Consider the following 23,448-nt stretch of genomic DNA (forward strand, 5'->3'; position numbering starts at 1 on the left):
TCAATTCTATGAAACGAGCCGTAAAATATGACCAATCCTAACTGACAACAGCCACTTAAAAAAGATTAAAAATCGGAAAACTTTGCACTTGGCTTCATCACACTATTAATCTTTACAAGGTTAACTCTACGTCTTCCATTACATCGTAAACAACAACCGTTGCCTTAAATCTTTTCCAACGTTTTGATGTAAGTTTTTTTATTTTAGACCGAAGTACGCCTCTTCCTCGACCACCGGAAGACGAGGACTCATTTCCTGTGATTTGCGACCGAGAATTGCATTCGTTGCACAGGAATGTGCCTGCTCTTCGACGGAGAGACGTGGATACGGCCACCATTAGGCAACATTATTATCCTGAAGGTAACGAGAAACGAGCCGAATAATTCCAGAGTTATTGAAAAAATTTGTAGGAGGCTGGGGTTGGTTGGTGTGCGGTGCAGCCTTCTTAGCCCACCTTCTTACTTCTGGCTTCCAATTGGCGTTTGGACTATTATATTTATACACCATTAAGTTCCTTATTAGAAAAAACCAAGACAAGGATTTCTACGTGATGGCGACAGGTAAGATGTTATATGCTTGGTCGTGCCAGCTTGAAGGTCTTCCAATTGTAAAGACAATAGGATGTTGATGGTTACTTTTGTTTGAAGCTTTTAAAAACAGAGTTTATGAAATTGTACCCATATGGATGCTGTAACGGTTTAATAGGCGGTTCAATACTTGAACCACGCCTCTTGGAATTAATTAACATAGTAAAAGTACAAATGGAAACCAGTGGCGTAACGATAAGAAACTGAAAATATTTTCGTCAATCTAACTGGTTTCTGCATAGGTGTAAGATTGAGATCACATCATTAAGTGTATTCTATCATTTTATTTGCAAGAATTTCACATTGAGAATATAATTTTTACAAGATCATCACTCAAAGAAATGAGACATTTTTTAGCATTTTGAAATTGAAAACAGTTTATACATACTTGCTTGTACGGATTTATTTGTCTTTCTCTTGATGAACATTCATGTTTATAACGTTTCTCTTTAAATAACAAAAATCTAGCACAAACACAATCCTTAAACAAGTTACAAAGTGGTAATTTGCAAGAGAGTTGCAAGTTTGGACGTAACTTTTAAGAATTTGAAATTTAATTATTCATTAAGTTAAGAAGTTCTCTCTATTAACGACGACGTAGAGTCATGAGATTTACTTCTTAGCGTAAATATGTAGATATGTACCTACGTTTTGTGTGATATAAACTCAAAGTAGTAATAATAATAAATGAGCACATCCTAAAACTGTGAGATTTATATTTGCCGTTCAAGATCGCCTTATGAATACTAAAAATTATAAGAAATGCATTATTAGAGATCATACTAGGAATAACAATGGTTGTAGAATCTGTAAATGTGCAAATGAAACAATATAACATGGTATTTCATCATATTTGGGTTTAGAGCAGAGTAAGTACAAATATTGGCATGATTACGTTGGTAAAACAATATATGTACTCCAATTTAGCAACAAATTACAAACTAATGGAGAATTCCGAACCATATTATTAGTATAAACCAACAGTTTCCTTGAAAATGATAAAAGTATAATTGTGGCAAATCGACCGTATATTGTTGTCAATTAAAGAAAAAATGATTATGATTTGACCACTGATGATTTCAAGGACTGGTATTATAACGTGTGATCGAATAAAAAAAATCGAGTTACCTGGATTGTGCTATTCTGATGCTTTGATTGGTTCAAACCACCATTTTCACCTACTCTGTTTTTTTTTTATTAGATCGCACGGTATTTATCAAAGAACGTAAAACAGAATTCTTATCATATTATTTGAATTTTTTTAACATAGAACAAGATGACACTACAAGTGCGGTTACATCGTCCTCACTTTGGATTTATTGCTGGATGGGGCCATATTAAAGGAAAGTATCGGGTGTTCATTTATTTCTGGTCAAAGTTGGCATTAAAGAGTCGATTGTGAATGCACCACTCGTGTAAAAACACAAACAACGCAAAAACTGAAGTAAGATTTAAACAGCTGATCCGTGATCCTTAATCCGTAGTGTGTTCACGATCGACTCTTCAACGCCAACTTTGACTGGAAATTTAAATGAACATTCAATACATAGTATCGGGTGTTTTTTTTTTAATTTCACCTCATAGTAGGCGTTGAAGAGTCGATTGTGCAGGTTACGGATCACGGATCAGATGTTTAAATCTTACGTTTTACACGAGTGGTGCGTTCACAATCAACTCTTCAACGCATACTACGAGGTGAAATTAAAAAAAACACCCGATATATTGTACATCTTAACACAATTTTACTTACACCAGTTTCTATAATAAATGTTATCATTACTTGATAATAATATCGGTAGTGATAAATTAATCCGGTCTAATTGCCGTGTCGCCGGATGTGTCCCGAAAGGAACATACTACTAATAATAAATATTTGGTTTGGTGTTTGCATTCGGATCTGGTACTTTGAGTAGATGATTATTTGCCCATTGAAACTAGATGGAGTCTTGTTCTGTCTTGCCAGGACCTCCTGGAAATGTCATAGTATGTTGAAATACTTACGCCTACGTGGATTTGTATTTACGTAACAGATTACATGAATTTAGAGGAGTAAGTTATAGAGACAGGTTCTGCCATTTTGACAGTATATCATATTTTTTAGACAGCAAAACAGTGATTCTGTCTGATTTTGGTCTAGTTAATAATTTATCGAGATTTGTAATTTAAGAGACCTTAGCTTTTTGTTCCTTTTAGCTCGGAGCAATTTCTTGTAATTAAATTGTGATATACCTTTTAGAGCTTTACCTTGTTGAACGAACGTAACTCTTGATAACAAGCGTGCTAATTATAAAATGTAACTAGTACTCTCTCTACTCTCTATAAAATTGGGTTGCGAGCATAGTTGCTATAAAAAATGAGAAATAAATGACGTTAAACAAATTTATGGAATCACGTTTTTACTTCTATAAATAAAAAATGATTTATCAATATAAATTTTTCTTCCTAATATTTTAATCCAATAACCAATATAAAGTAGAATCCTACCACACATCAATACGTCACGAAGTTTCATTTTGCAAGAAGAACTACAGTCTATCATATCCTTATCCTTATATTTTATGAACTTTCTTGTTAAAGTTCCTTAATCCGCACAACATACCTACGGGTTCAACGATTTTTGTTTTTGCATTTTTAATACACTAGGCAAAAATGAATAGGGAATTTTTCCTTTTTTGATTTTTTTGTAACTACAGTTTAAAATTTTAATGATATGTGTTAGAAAAAAATTTATATACACATTAAATGTAATGTTTCAAGTACATGTAACATTTCAAGTTTATCTAGTGTTTAAGAATACGTGGGAGGACTGGGGCAATTATTTTGCTTTCCAAGAAAAATTGTGGAATTCCCTATTCATTTTTGCCTAGTTTATTTATTTATTAAACAAATGTATATGTTCTTCTAATATTTTGTTTGATCATTTATACAGGGTGTCCCAAAATAATAGTTAGATATTTATTGTATAAGTGTTTTAGATAGCGTTTTATCCACGCAAGAATGTTTAAACGCGAGACGATAGTCGAGAGTTTCATTTTCTTAAGTGGATAAAACGCGACTAAAACACGAATGCAATACAACGGTTTATCCACAATCACACTCATTTAGAATCAGAATCGCCGGAATTTCATCTGATTTTATCAAAAAATGACTCAAAAATCATTTAAATTAATTAAAAAAATATCGGGAGGTGTTGAATGGTTGCTATTTATTTTCGATTGTTTATCGACTCCATTTGTAAAAATTTGTGAAAAATGCAAGAAAGTTATTCTGTTCCTGAGATAATAATCCTTGAGGAAGCTGAAAAAGCAACTCTCCAACTATTGCCTGCGAAGTCCAGGGAACATTATGAAAAAGTATTTTCTGAATTTAATGAATGGAAAGAAAAACGGGGGGTAATGACAATAAATGGGGAAGTGATTGATTCAAGATTGTACTTTTCATTATCCCACTAGTAGAATCAATTAATTTCATTATTCTACTAAGTAGTGGATTTAATTATAAGGTGATTGTGGATAAAATATTTAAACAGACTATACCAATACAATTAGTTGATGCACTGTTAGCAAACATTGATACAAACAATTTTACTTGGCGGATTTATCGGTTTGAACCAATTAGTTTTCCGATGTAGTAGAAATACACAATTTTGCAAAAAAGTCAGCATCTTTTGGGACGTTTAAAAATACCCCTTATGTTATAATTTTCTAGCTATTTATTAAACTAGTGTAAAAAGTGCATATTTAAGGCATATATGTACTCGCTACGCTTGTTTCGCAATTCATATAAGTGCATTAAACCCCCTTTTCACACGAGTATCATACAGAATTTTTTACGAACGTTCCAATATTAAAAAATATTTAAATATTTTGACGTCTCTTTGAATAATTAATTCTGTAAAATGTCCAAAGTACGTCAGATTCTGAATTCGTAATCAAACCATCTCATCACCTGTCCTCGGCGATAAGTATCAATGACTGCGCAACCTGTGTTGTAAATATATACCGGATGTGCGAGCGAAAAGTTCGAATGGGTTTAATTCTGGTGCTTAAAAAAAAAGGAATGTGAGTCAGTGCCCAGTGCATATGCGAAGGTAAATACGTGCAGTTTTCACGTAATTGTTTCGCTCAGACCCACCCCACCTAATTCTAATGGCTCCTTGAATTTTTAATGACAGATTTTGAAAAATGATATTTTTTAAAATGTCTGTATAAAAGAAGAATATTTAACTTTATAATTTAAAAGTAAATATTTTTATTGGCTTTGAAAACTTAAAATAGCCTGGTTTAACACCAGAAAATGTTCAAAATATTTTTAATGAATACAACAATGACAGTGGTTAAATAATAAGAAGTGGCCATTTTGAACACATTTAATTTACTACCTAATTTTTTTCAAACTTTCAGATCTTGATATTTTTTTTGTTTATTAAATACTTTTCTGTCCTATAGCCAATTTGATTTTTATAACCGATAAAAATATTCAATTTTTCACATTTCAATGCCGAATATATATTTCCGAGAAAACTCAATCATTCCTATATTTTTCATAGTAAATTAACATTATTTTAAGAAAACAATAGCACCAATTACCTAAATATTATCGAGTGGAAATTTCAACACAATTAAGGTTCAAATAACTCGGGAAATTTTGTGTTCATTCAACTCTTTTAGCTAACAAAGTTATAAATCACGTGTCGTAAGTAATTTGGATTTTCAGTTAGGTGTCTAACCAACAACTGCTCCAAGTTTTTTCCCATAATGATTTTAGTTAATTACTGACTGGTAATTATTTATGTTTTAAGATAAATCAATGTCACTATGCATTTTAAATTTTACTAAAAGTAGGCTTTGTAGACAATTACTTATTGCAAAATTTACGCAAGCTTTCAAAAATATATTAATTACTTAATGGTAAGAGCCAACTTATTTTTTATATCAAACTATGCGGAGCTGTAAAGGTTTTAAATTAAAACTTTTCAACTTCAATTTAAAAAGTTAATTTCGAATATTACTCAGTTAATTTTGTTCGTCAAGCATTCTTTTCATGACTATGATATTTCAAAATGTGGAAATAATAGGACAATAGTGATAATTTGTTTCAACACTCAACATAAAACTGTATTTAATTATCTAAAAGTCATGTCATATGCATGGTTATCCACGAAATTGCACTAATTAATCGTTTAAATTAATCTCAGGAAGAAGTAGTATATTATATTATAATAATAAATACCCCTGAGTAGTGGCGTAAAAATTATCTTTACCTAAAAGCAAAACAGACTATTTCCCTCAGAAAATTTGAACCAATCATATTAACGCATATCACAGAAATCACCTAGCAACGGACGAATATCAGAATATTCATGCACCATGAAGATACCCGGGTATTTGCACATTTGCATAGAGTGAATATTTTTGACATTTTCAAAACATTCGGGCTTTTAATTATCGAAATGCATTTATTTTATCGTGAAATTTCTACTATGTATGTATAAAAATTGCGGGAAATTTTCTTCGTGCACTCGTAAAAATATCGCGTATTTGGCATGCACTTGGGATATAACTACTGAATATTTTATACATACAACTACTTTAAGCAAAAAGAAATGAAACAAACAATGAATCCACTCCGCGCAACTAAACGGTCTATCAAATTTTATTAAATGACGTCGAAGAGAACTTCGTATCAACTGAGGCTGCCACCTTTTCTTTCAAATAAATTGGAATCTGTCGGTTTAGTTGTATAAAATTCAAAATATTTCGAATAGTCAACATAGTGTAACTAGAGGTCACTTCCACAAAGCTCTACTCCAGTAGGTATTCAGATTTTGATCTGTGTCTCTTATGACTCGTTGAATATTGCAAAGACTCTTGCTTTGACAATGAATATATTTCGCTTTTGTTGTTTCAACTACCTCTTCACTTAATTAACCTCTTATGTGCCACAACACCAAGAGATTGTGACTACCGTTTTAATCTTACAAACGCATCAGCAGCAGTTTGTCATTTTTTATTTGTTGCCGGTTTAGAAAAGCTCTAGTGTTCTATGGAAAATCATTATTTATAATTAATTCTAAATATGTAGTATAGCTAGCTGACTACCAATAAAATTTTAAAAATGAAAATAATTGGGCTGGAACGCAGCTTATTGTGTAACCTTTCTCTCATAGAATTGTAAATTGGTGGCTTTGCCCAATTCTTGTTGGCAATTTGACGTCAATCTGGATTTCTTTCTGGTTTAAACGTCATCGTTTTGCGCTACAATAAAAAAAGAACCAGTTGTTGCCCTTGTTTTTAAAATGTTGGCAACCTATTAGCACTAGTCAACTAATAGTTATTTACGAACCGAGTGCGAGAAGACATTTTTCGCGCATGAGCGCATTATTTGAGGCATGAGCACCGAATACGTCTCCTCGCATCGAAGTTTGTACAATATTTTTTGAAACGAACATTATGTCTGATTTGTCGTGGACCCTTTGTGAATAGAGGGCGCTTGTCGATGCGCTTGCCAAAGTATCACTCCTTCGAAATTTACAACATCCAAATTCAAGAAATGGCGTTTTATAACCCAGATTTTATTACTATCAAGTCAAATTATTTTCAGAATGATCAAAAAGGCGAATGCTTTTTGGATGATCTTGAAGCACTAGTGCGCGAAATCTAGGTTCGCGGTCGCGAAATGTCATTTTGAAGGTAGTGAGTTCAAAAAAGTTATTGAGATAACTGTAATGGGTGTAATATTTCAACAATTTCTTATAACTGTGACTCTGTCTGCTAACGATGTGTAACGCATCACTTTTTCTACAAATAATCTATTTTCAAATACTATAGACTAGACTAGACAATTAAAGAAAATGGGCGTTGCCAATCTACATAGGTATATATTTCTGACGCAATTAGCTTCTTCATGTTTTAATTTTAACCATGGTTACTAATTACATATATAATTTAGTATACCTAAAATAAAATTATTATTCTAAAAGATAAGTGGCAGAATACATTAGCACATTTTTCCATAACATCCATTAATCATATTTTGGGTAAGTTTACTTTGCATTAACATTTTATTTTAAGATTAAAATACATAATTTAATCTACAATATAATTTGATGTGGCATTATTGAAAGAAACGAAAAACAATCGATACACGGAGGTCAATAATCTGGCTGATACCGCTTCGTTACGCTACTGATGAAAACTGTATTAACAACTCGAAAAAAATTAATTATAATGGTACTGGCATCACTCATAAAAATAGGTATTTTAATTAGAAATTCTATCTAAATAACTCGCTTTTTCTTCCACTAGACCGATCTGCTTTAATTACGATTTTTTTTGAAAATCGTTCACATTCGCACGTGTTCCTTTCGAAACCATCACCAATTTTCCTTCGCATCTCCTCCATTTAGATCCATTAACCGCACACACCCAAACAACACCAATAATAATAAAAATTATCATAATAACACGTTACATTCCAAACTATGATTATTGGTTACAACCGGGCATTTACATCCATTCGGACCACTTTTTTCTTCGAGGCAGGAACAAATCGAGGCCACATTCTCTGCGTAATCGGATCCTGCATTTAAATATCCATTTTGTTGCAGCCTGGCTGGGAGCTTTGTGCTTATGTGTCTCGTTTCTGACCGCCCCTCTGATCGTAGCGGTATGCAGAAGAAAGTCCACCAGACTGGCGGCTGCGTTCGGCGGGCTGGTGACGGCTTTGGCGTGTCTCTTCACGTCATTTGCAATGCAATTCCATCAAGCTCTGCTCAGCTATGGCGTTGTGCTGGGCCTCGGTGCAGGGGTGGTCAGAGAAACATCCGGACTGATGCTGGGACATTATTTTAAGAAAAGGAGAGAATTTGTGGAAATGGTGACGCAAACTGGAACGGGAGTTGGAATCGCTTTATTTTCAGTTCTTTACAAAGAAGCAGTCGGGTAATTATTTTCACATTATACTCGTAAACATTAATGACCAAGTAACAGGCAGCACAGCATTCAACTGGGTTGCCAACTACAATCTGTACATTACTTTATTAATTTGTTGTTAAGATCGTCGTTGTTATTAATTTTATACGACAATTCCACGCTATTGACCCAGCCTTCTCGTCACTGACCGCCGATGGCCGAACTGTGTCGAAATTACACAAAATCAAAGGTCAATCAATTCCATCTATTTTACAAGATAAGGTTCTACAAAAAGTTGACAGACAGTTGGTCGCTCTGCACAACTTTAATCACCAATCTTGTTTTATTTAATTACTACCGTAAAATGGTGACAAAAGTTCAATTTAGAGATACCTATAGCAACACAAAGACATAATCACCTTTTCCACTAAGCAGCTAACTTAATCTGATTTAAACCAATCATTTATAATTGATTGATCCGATTACTGAAAATGAACAATAATAAAAGAGACTAGGCGGAGAGACTCAGTGTTACGCAATAATTGTGTAAAATTTTAACACGTGTCTTTTGACTGCCTCCAACGAAGAAGAGAACTAGGGAAAACTAAAATTAAATATCTACACAACAATATTGAAAAGTGTGATGGTAATCAATAATCATGAACTAATTTATTTCGTTAAATCTGGTTAACCTCTGGTACCATATTGAAAACTCTATTACTTTGAAACACTCACCAGAAAGCATTACGAGTAGGTATTCCATAGATTTTTAGAATTCTGAACATCATATCTCTTGCTGTTAAACGAAGATAGAAATTTAATAATAGTAAAAGTAGATAAAATGGAAAATATCCATTCACATTATTTTCTGTAAATCCGAATTGGATGAGCATGTTGTACACTAGCAAGAAACTGCTGATAGGGAATAGCTATTTTCAGTACAAGTGAGCAAAGTAGTGCATTTAATCACGAGTACGGAAGTTGGGCGTCTGAGCCGAAGGCGAGGACCCCAACCGTACAAGTGATTAAATGCACGTTTGCTCATGTGTGTTGAAAACATTCACTTTGCTCACTAGTGAGAAAATATTTTTTCCTCACTAGTGATTCAATTGCCATCTTTGCTCACTATTTTCAGTGAACAAAAACCACTGAAATTCAATGATCATGGAAAAAATATTTTTTCTCAAAAGGACTAGAAAATGAAAGAACAGCTCATCAGAAGGCAGATAATTAGTGTACAACTTAAAAAATTATTAAATGGCGAAATACAGTTACTTCCTCCATCTTTGTACTTTAATTTGAAATAAGAAAATGTTTAGCACCATAGCTGAGCAGTACGATGATTGTCATAAAATTTCATACCGAAGATGATGGGGACACTACAGTTATGAAAGAAGCAGGTGGGTTATTAAGTTGAAACAATACATCCTTCTTAGCCATTCTAGTGTGTTTTTGGCTAAGTATCCTGTCCGGTGGCTGAAAGACTTCATAAATTTACCTTGTCTACCTTTGGAGTTTAAAAAACTGACTTCATAATTTTTCCGTCAAACAAAATTTCAGTCTTTAGAGGAGGAAAATTAACATATTGTCACTATTTTTTACAGTCAACAACACGGCAGGGACAAGAATCACCTTCCAACACCTAGAATATGTGTTGGTTTTAATTTAATATTTTTTCATTTTACAATTAGGAGATTATATCATTAAGAATAGAAGTGAGACTTTTTGTGCTAAGCCCAGAGATTGAAGACCGAGACGAAGCCGATTGGGATAAGATCCTGCATAGAGTTTGCAGCGATCTGCGTCAATTCTGGAGGCGTGCAATGCATTTGCGCTTCAATGGCATCAGACACACTTCAATTATTCGCTAAATATAAAAAAATTATCAAAACGTGACTAGCAAATGATTACAACTTACTGTTTACTTTCTAACACCGAACGACCATTTTGCGCTATTTTTGATTTTCACATCTGACATCCATGGACACGCCCACACAGGGCGACTCCTGTTACACCATAGTGGAACTGGTTAAATGTTGGGTAATTTTTTCGTTTTTACCTTTTTTTGGAGATTTTTTTGAATAGGGATAATTTAATTACTAAATATTTCGTCCAATTGATAATTGTAATTGATAAATAAATCGTGACAAATGCCTCAAATAACTTTACATTTAACTTGGTCGAGCCGCCTGTGGACACTTCTACTCCTAGGACTTGAAGTATTTCTACTCTGCTCACAAAACAAAATTCCCCTTTGCCTGATTTTCGACAGCTTGAAAATAAACAATGTACTGTGCCACTTGTATTTGTATTTTATTGCACATTTATTTCTACCATTCTCTTCTTAATTCAGAAATAAATATTACTACCCCAAGTTTAATCAAAAAGCTCAACTTATGATGGAAAAAGGAATTCACAAGCAACGTACAATTGTTTTTTATCAGGATTTAAGGCAATTCGTGGAAGATTCGATTAATTTGTATTTTGAGCTACTGTTCAAGAGGTCTATGCTCCACGCCAGATTGGTTTCTAAAATCTAAAAAAGAAAACCACGTTATATTTTTGTAGAATTTTATGTTTAGGTAGAAGATCAAGCTAGCAAAGGAAGTTTAGAAATCTCTTTACCCTTATTACGTCATCTGAAGTAAATCAATTTTTATTAACAAGAGCCTTCTGAAATTGTTCCGTGGGTCTCAAAACTAAAAATGACGTTTTGCGGACATCAATGCATTTCTGTGACACCATTGATACATCAATAAAAGATGTGATGTAATTGCCTCAGAGTTTTCAAAACATCATACAGTGTGTCCAAAAAGTCTGGAAACACCCCAATAAAATAGAAACGAATGAGTTTCGAGAAAGACGCAAAAACTTTGAAAGAGTTATGATGTCATCAGAGGTTTTTTTAAATGGCAACGTCGCATTTTTACTACCGTTTTTAATAGATCTTTTAATTGTTTACCCGACGGTCGAAAAAATTTTCAATTTACATAAGAAATTTCCTGAAAAAAACTATTTTTTTTTAATAACAATAACTTTTTCAAGGTCATCGAAAAGACCAAAAAGAAAATATCAGCAGAAAGCTTTTTTAAAACACTAATTGACCTGTCTTTACATTTTTTTTTTCAAAAATTATGCGTTACGTTTTCACTTGGGTGTTTCCAGACTTTTTGGACATACTGTATATGATTATTATAAGTACACATGCCGGGTCACAAAGTTTTTAAAGCGCTTCGTACGTGGAATATATTTACATGTTAAAATGAAGTTGTTTACTGCTTGTGAAATTTGCTGTTGTTTTAAATTAACAAAAATTCTGTTAATTATGCAGGAAACTGGGATGGCGGTTAGGTCTCCAGGCGATCACCGGCTTGCTATCTCTAGCATTTTTTCTGCCCGTCGTCTACAGGTCGGCTAATTTGTATCATCCTCAAAGACGTGCCATAACCCATTTAAAAAATCAACGAAAAAAAATGAAAGAGAAAAAGACTCACGCCAAAGCAAAGAAACCACCTATGTTTGATTTTACACCTTTGAAGAGCCGAGGATTAAGGGTGATGATGGTAGCTTGTGCCTTTGCCGCCTTAGGAATCTATGCTCCAGTTTTTTACCTCGTAAGTTATAAGTTCTTTAATGAAATCTGTCCTAACATTAGATTCAGGTATATCAAGGATACAAAGAGGGACTTGAAGACAGTGCTTTAGTGCTGTTACAAACTTTTATGGGATTTGCCTCGGCTTTGGGATGCGTTGGATTTGGCTTGGTGACAGTAAGGCCAAGTTCACAATGTTTAATTTCGAGACAGTATTTGTGTCAAGCGGCGATGGTCGGAATCGGTAAGAAAAATAATTGCATTGGTGTTTCATTCAACTTAACATTGTAGGTGTCTCTCTTTTGGCTTTAAGTGCCGTTCAAGGGTACCATGGGTATGTTTTGTTTGTTTGGCTGTACGGTACTTGTTTAGGAGGTTACACCTACTCCTTGAAGATGTTTGCGTTAGAACGAGTGCGCGGAAGGCACTTTACCAAAGCGTGGAGTTTTATTCAAGGTGCTAAATCTTTACCCGTTCTTCTTGGGATTCCAATTACTGGATACATTAATCAGACGTACCCCAAAGCAGGATATTATTTTAGTTTTGCCACTACCATTGTAGGTACGTATTTAGGTTTTGATCCAGATTAAGTCAGTTGAAGGAGTTTTGTAGGTGCCAGTTTAATGTTTTTGGTGGGCACGAGGAAAGACCACATCAACAGTAACACCAACAGTTGTAACTTGAACAACTGCACTATTGCGAACTTGAACGAATGTGTTTGTAATTTGGCTCTTAACTACAACAACGTCTGCACACCCGATTTGCAACCTTACAATTTTTGCCGACAAAGCAACAACCATTACGAGAGGTTGTTCAATTTCAATCACATGGACCGGACAGACTTCCACCGACATTCCTTCCGGCATTCAATGCAGCCAACCCATCATTATTTGCCTAAGAGTCTCAGCTATGCGGCCAACATCGACAGGTCTCCATACCAATATCCGGTGCATTATCATGATTACGTGAGAATGACCACTCCGAAGCCAAGCAGAAATGCCTTAAGGCCAAGCAAGAGTGTTCCTGAAGGACTGGCTCGGTGGGAACACTGCGGCTCTTATAGAAGACCGATAATTAGAAACGTTCAAGTTATCGAACAAATTACTACTTCGGTGTAACCTAACGGTTTCGGTGCTAATTCTAGTCATTTTAGTCGCCCGTTTTGGGAGTTGAACCGCTCCTGGACAAGGTTTTAGATCAGAAAGTATTAAACACTCTGATAATAATCAGATGGATCTTCTAAACTTAAATACATTTTCATGAGATGAAATTAGTTTTTAATTGATTGCTGTTAACACAAAAGACATTTTTTGCATGCCCTTAAATGACACTGAAAACAGAGTAAGTCGATAGCCCATGTTTATCCAATTCCTAGACTTTCTGTCATTTTAAGTTTTTTCAAGACATGACACAGGGGTTATATTGTAACAAAAACTGAAAATATTATTTCGCGAAATTTAAACAAATTAGTTATTTGAAGAATTTTAATCATTAGGGGTTCTTATTTAGATTACGTTTTGAAATAACTTAGCTCGGCTTACTCCGTTTTGAAGATGACCTCCTAGAATCCTAGATTCGAGAAAGTGTTTTTTAAATTTTTCTTAAAAAAAGATTTACATGTGTCCTCCGCAGAATCAGTTAAATTTCTTGTTATGCTTAAATAAACTACATGTAGGTAATTGCAAATTTCACAAAAATGAGTTTTAAAAAATTTTATTTTGAAAGTTATAATTATTTTGGTGGAGTAAATACCACTCCTTACAAAAAATGTTCTCCTTATTTATAATTGACGAGTTACGTGACATCTTTATTTTTGAAGAAAATGTTTAAATATCAGATTTTAAATTGCGATTTTATAAATCAAGATTTCATAATATGCAAAATATTAATATACAGGGTGTATTAAAAATGACACATAATATTTACATCACATATTCTATGTTGAAATACAAACAAAAAACTCCAATACCAATTTACTGTTAACCCTCCGCTCATGGAGTTAATGGAGAAATACATTTAAATAATATCAACGACCCATTCAACAAGTAAAATAAATATTCCACCACTGATTTTATCATTTTGACTATTGTTTTTTTTTTGGAATAAGTATATATAATTTTCAAAAATGCTTTTCATAAATTTTCAAGCTATTACAACATTTCAATTTTCCGAACTTGCGTAAAGTCAGAAAGTAACAAGGATTAAATTTACCGTAAAAATTTTTGTTTGTTATTCAACGTAGATTCGCGTGACGTAAATATTATGCACTATGTTTAATACATCCTGTATTTTGGCAACAACGACTGAAAAGTTGTAACCAAACCACTTAAAAAATGTTCAACCGGTCGTAAAATTTGCACCATCAAGAAATAACTATAACAAAATACATTTCAAGGTATAATTTGTGTTTTCTTACTTCTCTTAATAAATAAGAGGATAGACCAGGGACGAGTGATGAACCCCAAGCTGTTATGACATTCATTTCTGATCGTTTCATCGAGTAAAAATAAACTTGAAGATATGGATGCTTCTGTCATAATCCATAATTCGTCTTTTTTACTGAGCCTTGCTGTATTTGTGTTCCATACGTGCTTCAATTAGGGATAGATGCGGAAAACGCGCGGGCCACGGAAGGCATCTGATACCGGTTGTTTTGAAATTGACTATTAGGTATACCTACAACTGATAATATCACGGTCCATTATATCTCGCATAGGTGCATTATGTCAGAAGCCAATTATGAGTAGTGAAGCTCTCCAGGTTCACGTAGAACAAATTAAAGAGGGATTCGTCAGAAAAGACAATGAACTTGCCTTCCAGTGTACGTTTGTGGTGGTACCATTCAAATTCCACCAAATAATGGAAGGCCGAAGACATAGGGCTCGATTGTGAACAGTGCCGATCGAGAGATGTGCAATGTTATTATTCTCTTCTCCTGGTTTAACATGTGTGCATGTTCACTGCAATTACGAACAATCATGCTGCGATTCTCTATTTAATTCTAAAACAAGTAATAATAACTTCTTTTAAACTGAAAATACGACCACATTGATTTTAGCGTCAGGTTAACAGTTCTTAAAAATGCGTTAATTTGACAAATTTCATTGTTACCAACAGACTCAGTCATTCTTGATCACACCGTGGTTGGAAGACTTCGCTGCAAAGTATTCATAAACCAACTTTTACTTTGGTTTATTTTCTTTCCTTCAAAATATCTGATTCAATCGAAGTTATTACAGTCTAGGTCGGAGTTTTCCAACGTATTGTTTATTTCCTGGAACTCTGCTTCTTATAAAGAAAGCTTTGCAACTTCCAAGCTGTATGAACTGGTGCAGCAAAATGTAATGTAATTTACCTCTTTGATTCTTTTTTGTGGCTTATTGCAATGAGTTTAAGATTTTATGATTATAAATAAAAAAAAGTACGTCGTGTGAAAATAAAAAAATATACAGTAAATTTTGAAAATATAAGAAATTATCTTTGTACTTTTTCGTATCTTGAATAGATTTCATGATATCGGAAGTTGAAAATTATAATTAAAAATTATACAATTATCTCTTTCTGAATATATTTTCTTCCTTACAGATTCTTGTAAAACTAATTCATAATTAAGATATAATTATAGTACCTAGTAATGATCGATAATGTGTGCTACCACTAGAAAGACCTACAGTGTGGTGGTAGACAATTAAATATTAAATGTCTTCAAATACAACACATTTTAAAAACTAATGCAGAAATAATAAATATTTGAATGAAATTAGAGTCTGTTATCCAACGAAACGAGAAAATTTTCATTTATTTTTTCTTTCATTTTAGAAATTATTAAAAACTGAAATCTGGGATGGACATTCTGCGTAATCGAGTCTTAAGAACCTCCTTTCTAAAATTTCGATACCAAAAGATAACGCTATTTATTTACTCTGTAGGAAATAGAAACAAATAAAAAGAAAATAAATAATTTATTGTGTAATTTTAAGTAGGTAAAATACTAAGAATTGTGACCAGGTTTTATAGCAATACATCATGGTTGTGACCATTTCATTATCGACAAAGTATAGATATACTTACTACTGTAGAATTTATTGTGGGAACAAGATACACTTAATTTAGATAAATCATTAGCGAAGTATAAAACGTTTGAATAGAATTATCGCTTTGTATTTCATAAAACCTAGTTCTCCACTTAATTTTTTCTAGATAGGTATTCTACAAATAGATACTAAATTATTTTGTTTGTTTTGATCAGTAAATTTGTTTTAATTTAATTGTTGTTAAACTTATATTTGTTGTATATTTTATTTAAGGCAAATAAATGAACTCTTTCTGGTGTACGTTTTTCATTCGAAATGAAGCTCCTAGCGCCATCTTACTTTCTTGCTGGAATAGGACTACAGATTTCTCGAATCCTGAATGTAAAATCTCACTTATCAACAGAAATTCAATTAAGTACGTATCGTTTTAAAACATATTTACGTAATATTTATTCCGTCACTCGATTTAAAATTTTTAAAAAGTCATTGACATCACGTTTCTATGACTACGAGAAATAATAAAAAAATAATAAGACGTCAAGTTATAAAACTTTAATTAAAGTTATTAATAGTATATTATACACCAAGGTGAAGAAGTTCATGATTATAGCCAGAGCGCCAAGATTAGAGCCCCAGGCGTGCCGAGGGTTCTAAGGCACGAAGGCTATAAGGAACTTCTTCACCGTGGTTTATATACTATGTATGTATGTACAGTCTGTTTTTTAATCAAAGAACCACAACACCGCAATTTACACCTAAAATAGAGCTGACAACATTGTACACTTTTGACCTAGGGTGAAAAATCTCATCATGTAGAAATTGAGGTTATTAGAGATATTAGAAGCGCAGCATGTTAATAAAGTTAACAATAACTAATAACAACTAACTTGAAAGTTTAATAAATGTCTTACTTTGCGAGGCATTTTTAATAACACGTTCAAATTTTAGATGTGAGTTTGCATACTTTCAAGGACATTAAAAATGACAGGCGTTGGCTGGTATAGCCAACAGATATCATTAAATTTCCTAAATTTAGTAAAATTTTATATTTGCAAACCTAAATCAACAGGTCGTGGTTCTTTGATTAAAAAACAAACTATATGTATATTTGGTACCTACACAGGTTTACAAAGTAATCCGATTTTTATACATTTCCACGTGGTTTATATACTCTGTATTTTTTCACTACTAGATACATTAAAACCCTTTCTGATAATAATTATTAATAAAATTATTTTGTCCGATGCGACGATCCGAGTTCTCATTTTTCAACGGTTGCTATGAAAATCGTCTACGTTAACTAATGAAATCAACGAAAATCTTTCGTTGCTAGATGACGGCTGTTCATTATTCACCTAGGTTAATAATGAAAATTATTATTAACCTTGGGAGAGAAATTCTACTTCTGGGGTCGGTTCGAGTGTCAATAATGAAGCCTTCTGAGACTAGTAGTGGAAAAAATGGTTTTATTGATAATTACCTACTATTAGTGATATCGTGTGTTCCAATAAAAACTCACTCGCAGTAAGCCATGACTATAGAGATAGACAGACTGGTCATGTCGATTTTAGGATCATTGGAAGTAGTTCATTTGTTACTTACAAATTTTCATCATATTGTGAGTGGTGACAGATAACCTATAAATTTACTTTAGTAGTTCATTTCACATCTGGTACTAAGACATACTTCACTTTTGTCATGGCTTGCTGCGAGTGAGTTTTTTGTGGAACACACGATAGAAGAAGGCATTGATTTTCCAAATACTCCACCAAATATTACAGAAACAGCGAACTAAGTGCGTAATTTCACCTTTATCGCCTAATACCAAATCAACTTTTTTTTAAATTGAGTGAAGATGTCATTTTCAGTTGGACGTTGGCAAATGGTATATTCCCCAACAAGTTTACATAAGTGATGTTTTCTGAACGAGTAATACGAGACGAGCCATACAAGTTCAGTAAAGTTTATAAAGCTATAAAATAGATATTTTAATTTAACCATTAAAAAGTAACATTAGATGTGAGAATATACAATAAACAAACAAAAATATTTTCTAAATGTGTTCTACCAAAAAAAAAATAAATTGTATCCTGCTGCTTATTACTAACGCGGTTCTGGATTTTTCTAGTTTATTTTAAGAACTATGAAATTTTGTTATCTGATTGTTCATCATCTTATTTCTTTGAACAGTTAAAGTACTTTTTTTAGAAATCTAATATTCTCGAACTTTGGAATTTAGTGTGATAACAAGGTGCACTAATGAACTGACCGATTACATTAATTATTAATTTAAACTTTTGTTGCGGTAATGTTCACCATTTTTAATTCCCACAACAAGAACTACCTATAGTCTTCTGAATGAAACTGCGCAGGTAAAGTGCCCCTTAGTCATCCACTTCGGCGCACATCATTAAAGGATCTCACGTTTATCTCAGTACCATAAACATAATTGTTATTGACACTCGGGTGTGACCCAATAAGAAGTTTGTATTTTATAGGTCACAGATATCGTTCAACTATCATAAAACAGCTATAAAATAAGTCAATTTAGCATTCGCTGTCACTTACGATCCTTCAATTTTCATCAAAATCTCATTACAGAAAATGTGCCTGACCTGACCACACTCGTTAGCAATTTGTAACCATTTAAAAATTGTTTAGTACGTAAGTACTATATTTTTTCGTTGCTGTAATTATAAAATATGAACTGCAAGAGGACTATTCTGTCACTATGGTTTTTATTACATCTTCAAAGAGATTCTCTATTTTCAGATGAAGATAAAAGTGCTAGATATACAAGTACATATGTATACAGTGCATTTTTTTTAACTGTTGCCATAGGGAATTGCATGGTAAAACTTATACCCCCTGTTAACTTTTGTTCTGATGAAAATATTGAAACCATTTTTGGAACAAAGTTGGAAGATTTTTTAAACTATCGCATAGATTACAATTCAATGTCCTAAACTGTCGAAAAAGTTGTGAAAAAATATTTCTAGCGCGTCGGAATAATAGTACGTCGAGCGGTCGCCAGAATAGCGTCCCTGTCGGCTCAACTAGCACCTGAGATCTGACCATCTCCACTTTTGACTTTTGTCGCTTTCATTTAAAAAATAAATAGCGAGATCTCTTCGAGGCTATGATTAAAATAAATAATAAATTAAAATATAAAACCTAATTTTTGTTCCCATATCGCCTACTACGTTTTTTGTCAAATTATTTACGTTCATTAATTTCAACTTTGAAGAGTAAAATTAGTAAAATAAAACTGCTTGTCGTTCGTTGTTCAAACAGTATGCATTACGTAGTCTTATTAATGATTACAAAAACAAAAATTTGCACCAAATCTGCAGTGGATCATCATAAGTTAACAGAGGGTATAATTTTTACCATGCAATTCCCTGCGGCAACAGTTAAAAAAAATAAAAGATCAACCAGAAACTGTGGAGGAATTAAGGGCAAGAAAAACACGGGAAGAAATTTTCAAGATCGCTTGGGACATTGTCTAGCAGTCGAACACTTTCAACATTTCTTTTAATAATTTCTGTTAATTTGTTGAGTTATTTGTGCGTTAACGTTTTGTTTTCTTTAATAAATAAATGTTTACATGTTCTGCCTTCCAAAAGCGACTTTAATCATAGCCTCGAGGAGATCTCCCTATTTATTTTTTAAATGAAAGTGACAAAAGACAAAAGTCAAAAGTGGAGATGGTCAGGTGCTGGTTGAGTTGAGCCGACAAGGACGCTATTCTGGCGGCCGCTCGACGTACTATTATTCCGGCGCGCTAGAAATTATTTTTTTCACAACTTTTTCGACAGTTTAGGATATTGAATTGTAATCTATCCGATAGTTTAAAAAATCTTCCAACTTAGATCCAAAAATGGTTTGAATATTTTCATCAGAACAAAAGTTAACAGGGGGTATAAGTTTTACCATGCAATTCCCTATGGCAACAGTTAAAAAAAATGCACTGTATGTGTGTATATATTTTTTAGAAATTCATCAAAAACTAAATAAAATGCAGGTCGTATTTCATACAAAGCTCGGTAAAATATTTTTTACACATTACTCTGGTGAGCTGTAATCATAATTTTCATGTTTGCTTTCTTGATTGATGAGTGACAAAGCAAACAAAATCCTACGCGCTGTCAAGACTGCGATGTAATCTATAAAAATATTAAAATACAGGGTGTCTCAAAATGGCGCCCAATCTCCTAAGGGTCTTAAAGAGTAGAAGTCTAGTAAGGTAAATCTCAATACAAAGTTTGATCGGAGCAATAGATTTTGTACAACTTGCTCTTAAATATGCTGATTTCAAAGAGATGTATGTATCTCCTTTATTAACAAATTTTACAGGTGAATTATAAATTACTTTACTGCTTTAATTTTTACAAGACCCCTTTGGGTAGTGGACCAACATAGAAGTGCTTCTTTTTAGAGTAATGACCTACCAAAATACGCTAAAACAACAGTGGTAACACTGACCTCCAATGAACAAAATTGACTCAATGAAAAAAAGTGTACACTACCTAAATTTTATGTACATATCAATAAAATGTTAGATTTGACAGTTTAAAAAATATTGCAGCAATCGTTATCAGGGTGCAACATTTTGCTATGTTTTCCAACGTAGAATACTGCTCCGTGAAACGGGGCAGTTAATTGACAACAATAATCATGACCGTGGACGTCCAAGAACGACCAGAACACACAACTAGAAGAACAAGTGCTTCAGGAAATTGACACGTTTCCAGAGAGGAGCACTAGACAACTTGGACGAACCTTGGGAGTTCATCATAGTGTTGTGGGGAAAATTTTGAAAGTAGAGTGCAGGCCTTACATGAAGGTGCTTGATTATGAACCCAGAGCACAATACTGCAACTGGTTGTTGAATCAGAACCAACAGAACCCTGCTTTCATGAGGAAAATCTTATGGACAGACGAAGCAACGTTCACGAGAGATGGAGTTTTTAATTATCACAACAATCACTACTGGGCAGTTCAGAACCCCCGACTCCGTAGTAGTAGGCATCAACACAAATTCAGTGTGAACGTTTGGGCTGGTATCATAGGGAGTATTTATTAGGCCCATGTATTTTACCCCACAGACTAAACCACAAAAATTTTCAAAAATTTTTAAACAACGACTTCGTAAACCTTTTGGAAGACATTCCTCTAGCCATTCTGAGAAACATGTGGCTGCAATTGGACGGTGCTACACCCCATTTTGCGATTCTTGTGAGAACATGGCTAAATAAAAGTTATCCAAACCGTTCGACAGGAAGAGGTGGTGGCGTGGCCAGCAAGGTCTCCTGGCTTAACTCCAATGGATGGGGGCAGATGTGTGGAGAAACGCACCAGACTGTACCTGAAACGGTAGAGATTCTGATCGACAGGATTAATGCTGCTGCTGCTACCGTAACGGTGGAGATGCTAGAAAATGTACAATTAAACCTTAATGGACATAATTTTGAACATTTATTATAATTAAATTCTGAATTAAAAACTTCAACTTCTTTAAAATGTCAAGTTTATTATTTGTCATTGTATTGTTCACTGATAACAATCACAATCAACAATTACTTATGCATTCTTACTACTTACTGAATAATTTTTGTCAAAGGAGAATTGGTTTAGGTTTAGGTGTGCATACCAACCGATGTTGCCACATTTGCTTACTTTAAATTGTATATATGTAAGTTAAAAACTAGCCAAAGGAAAAATTTTTCACAACGAAATTTAACTTAACTCTTCAAATATCTGAACCACTCAAGAGATTGTGCGCCATTTTTGAGAAAAATTAATGCAATTATTAAATATCTTGTAATAAAAGCACCTCATGTACTCTTTTTTATTTTAAAATAAGCAAGTAATGATGTTTATTAAACCATTTGCGCAATTAATTGTATATATTTTGTACATATTTTCAATTTTGTTCTCTGGCAGATACCATGGTATATTCCTGAGCACCGAACTAGATTCGGGTGGGACACGTTTGGCTCATGACATTGAGAATTGCCGTTGCGTCTTTCGGGATGGCCGATGGTGGCAACCAAATGCGCAGACCATATACGTTTACTGCTCAAAATGTGGTGAGGTTCTCCCCTCGTCATGAAAGGGTTTGGGGGGAAAAACAGATCTGTCAGGTGTCAAATATTGAGTGGATAAGGCCCTTGGGCAAAAACCAAGTCTTACAATATTTCTACATATATTAACACAATAGGTTAATTTTAAAAGCAATTGATAGAAAAATGAAATTACAATTCTGTACGAGTACCCCTTCCTTATATCATAAATTATCTCATAAATTCAAAAAACCATTTAAAGTTGACAACTTGAAGAGTTAATATTTAACCAAGATATGCTTTCTAAATATTTTCAACAATTTTGTTACTTGATGATTACGGTGTGTACACATTTACACATCATAAAATTTTCTCTAAATTTGTCAGAAAAAATTTGCGACTTACCCATCTGTCTAAAATGAAACGTTTAAATTTTGCTTTAATTAATTTAAAATTACAGTAAGTTAAACAAATTATTAGATTAGATAGATATTTAAAAAAATGTTCCACTTCACAGTAATTCAGCTCAATCAAATAGTGAAATTTGAGAACATTTTGAAACGGTGTTCTGTTCTGTTCAGAATTATAATATTTATTATTATTACCTACAAACTTTCAATATTTTAATATGTAATCATGTCTTGAATTTGATGCTTCATTTCTCTATTTTTGTAGTGGCTAAGAGAAGGTAAATAAAAACATGTCAGTTCATATTATTTTGTATTTTCACAATAGTATCAGTAAGTATGAACGTACGGAGGCTAAATCTGTTGCTTTCGTTTATTACACGTTTCAGTGGCCATACATACCTTTGATCAGTTTGGGAATCTGACATCATCATTTTAAATTCACCTGACGCACTGATACAATCACAACCATGACGTATTAAAAACCGTGACATAATACATAGTTTCCTGACATCAAGTCTATAAATTAAACAAGAGTTTCAAGGAAAACTATAATTTTACTATTCCGGTTAATGATGTAATCGAAGTGTTATTTGAAAATGAACAGAACACATAGGAAAATCAAAATTGTTTAATGACAGCTTTTATCATTCAATTTAAACAATTTTTCTGAAATGGTCATTATGACATCACGGACTAAATTACCTCACAATCGCTTGCCCACTCGTAACAGAACAACAATATAAACTCTTCGTCCTATTACGAAGTAGATGCAATCATTTTCTGCAGTTTAGATTCGAAGACTTCCTACACAACTACTTTAACTTAAAAACATAAAAGCAGTAGATCT

General features: G+C 33.3%; 2 protein-coding genes and 1 long non-coding RNA gene across 4 annotated transcripts in view; 2 read left to right on the plus strand and 1 right to left on the minus strand.

Moving 5' to 3' along the window:
• Nucleotides 1–16,422, plus strand: part of LOC138138664 (monocarboxylate transporter 2-like) — an 86,844-nt gene extending 70,422 nt beyond the window's left edge. For both annotated transcript variants that reach the window (XM_069058669.1, XM_069058670.1), the window contains 7 exons: nucleotides 208–360; nucleotides 411–560; nucleotides 8,197–8,530; nucleotides 11,832–12,114; nucleotides 12,162–12,336; nucleotides 12,384–12,653; nucleotides 12,705–16,422. In XM_069058669.1, the coding sequence (XP_068914770.1) occupies nucleotides 208–360; nucleotides 411–560; nucleotides 8,197–8,530; nucleotides 11,832–12,114; nucleotides 12,162–12,336; nucleotides 12,384–12,653; nucleotides 12,705–13,210 (1,871 nt within the window). In that variant the 3' untranslated portion in view covers nucleotides 13,211–16,422. The remainder of the gene's footprint in view (nucleotides 1–207; nucleotides 361–410; nucleotides 561–8,196; nucleotides 8,531–11,831; nucleotides 12,115–12,161; nucleotides 12,337–12,383; nucleotides 12,654–12,704) is intronic.
• The window catches only part of LOC138138668 (U5 small nuclear ribonucleoprotein 40 kDa protein), a 208,037-nt gene that overhangs the window by 104,669 nt on the left and 79,920 nt on the right, over nucleotides 1–23,448 (minus strand). The window lies entirely within an intron of this gene.
• LOC138138676 (uncharacterized) lies at nucleotides 18,545–19,751 on the plus strand. Its single transcript, XR_011162069.1, has 2 exons — nucleotides 18,545–18,790; nucleotides 18,899–19,751. It is a non-coding gene; the product is annotated as an uncharacterized lncRNA (long non-coding RNA).

Source organism: Tenebrio molitor, chromosome 9 (genome assembly GCF_963966145.1).
Source record: "Tenebrio molitor chromosome 9, icTenMoli1.1, whole genome shotgun sequence".
In the NCBI taxonomy this organism is placed as follows: domain Eukaryota; kingdom Metazoa; phylum Arthropoda; class Insecta; order Coleoptera; family Tenebrionidae; genus Tenebrio; species Tenebrio molitor.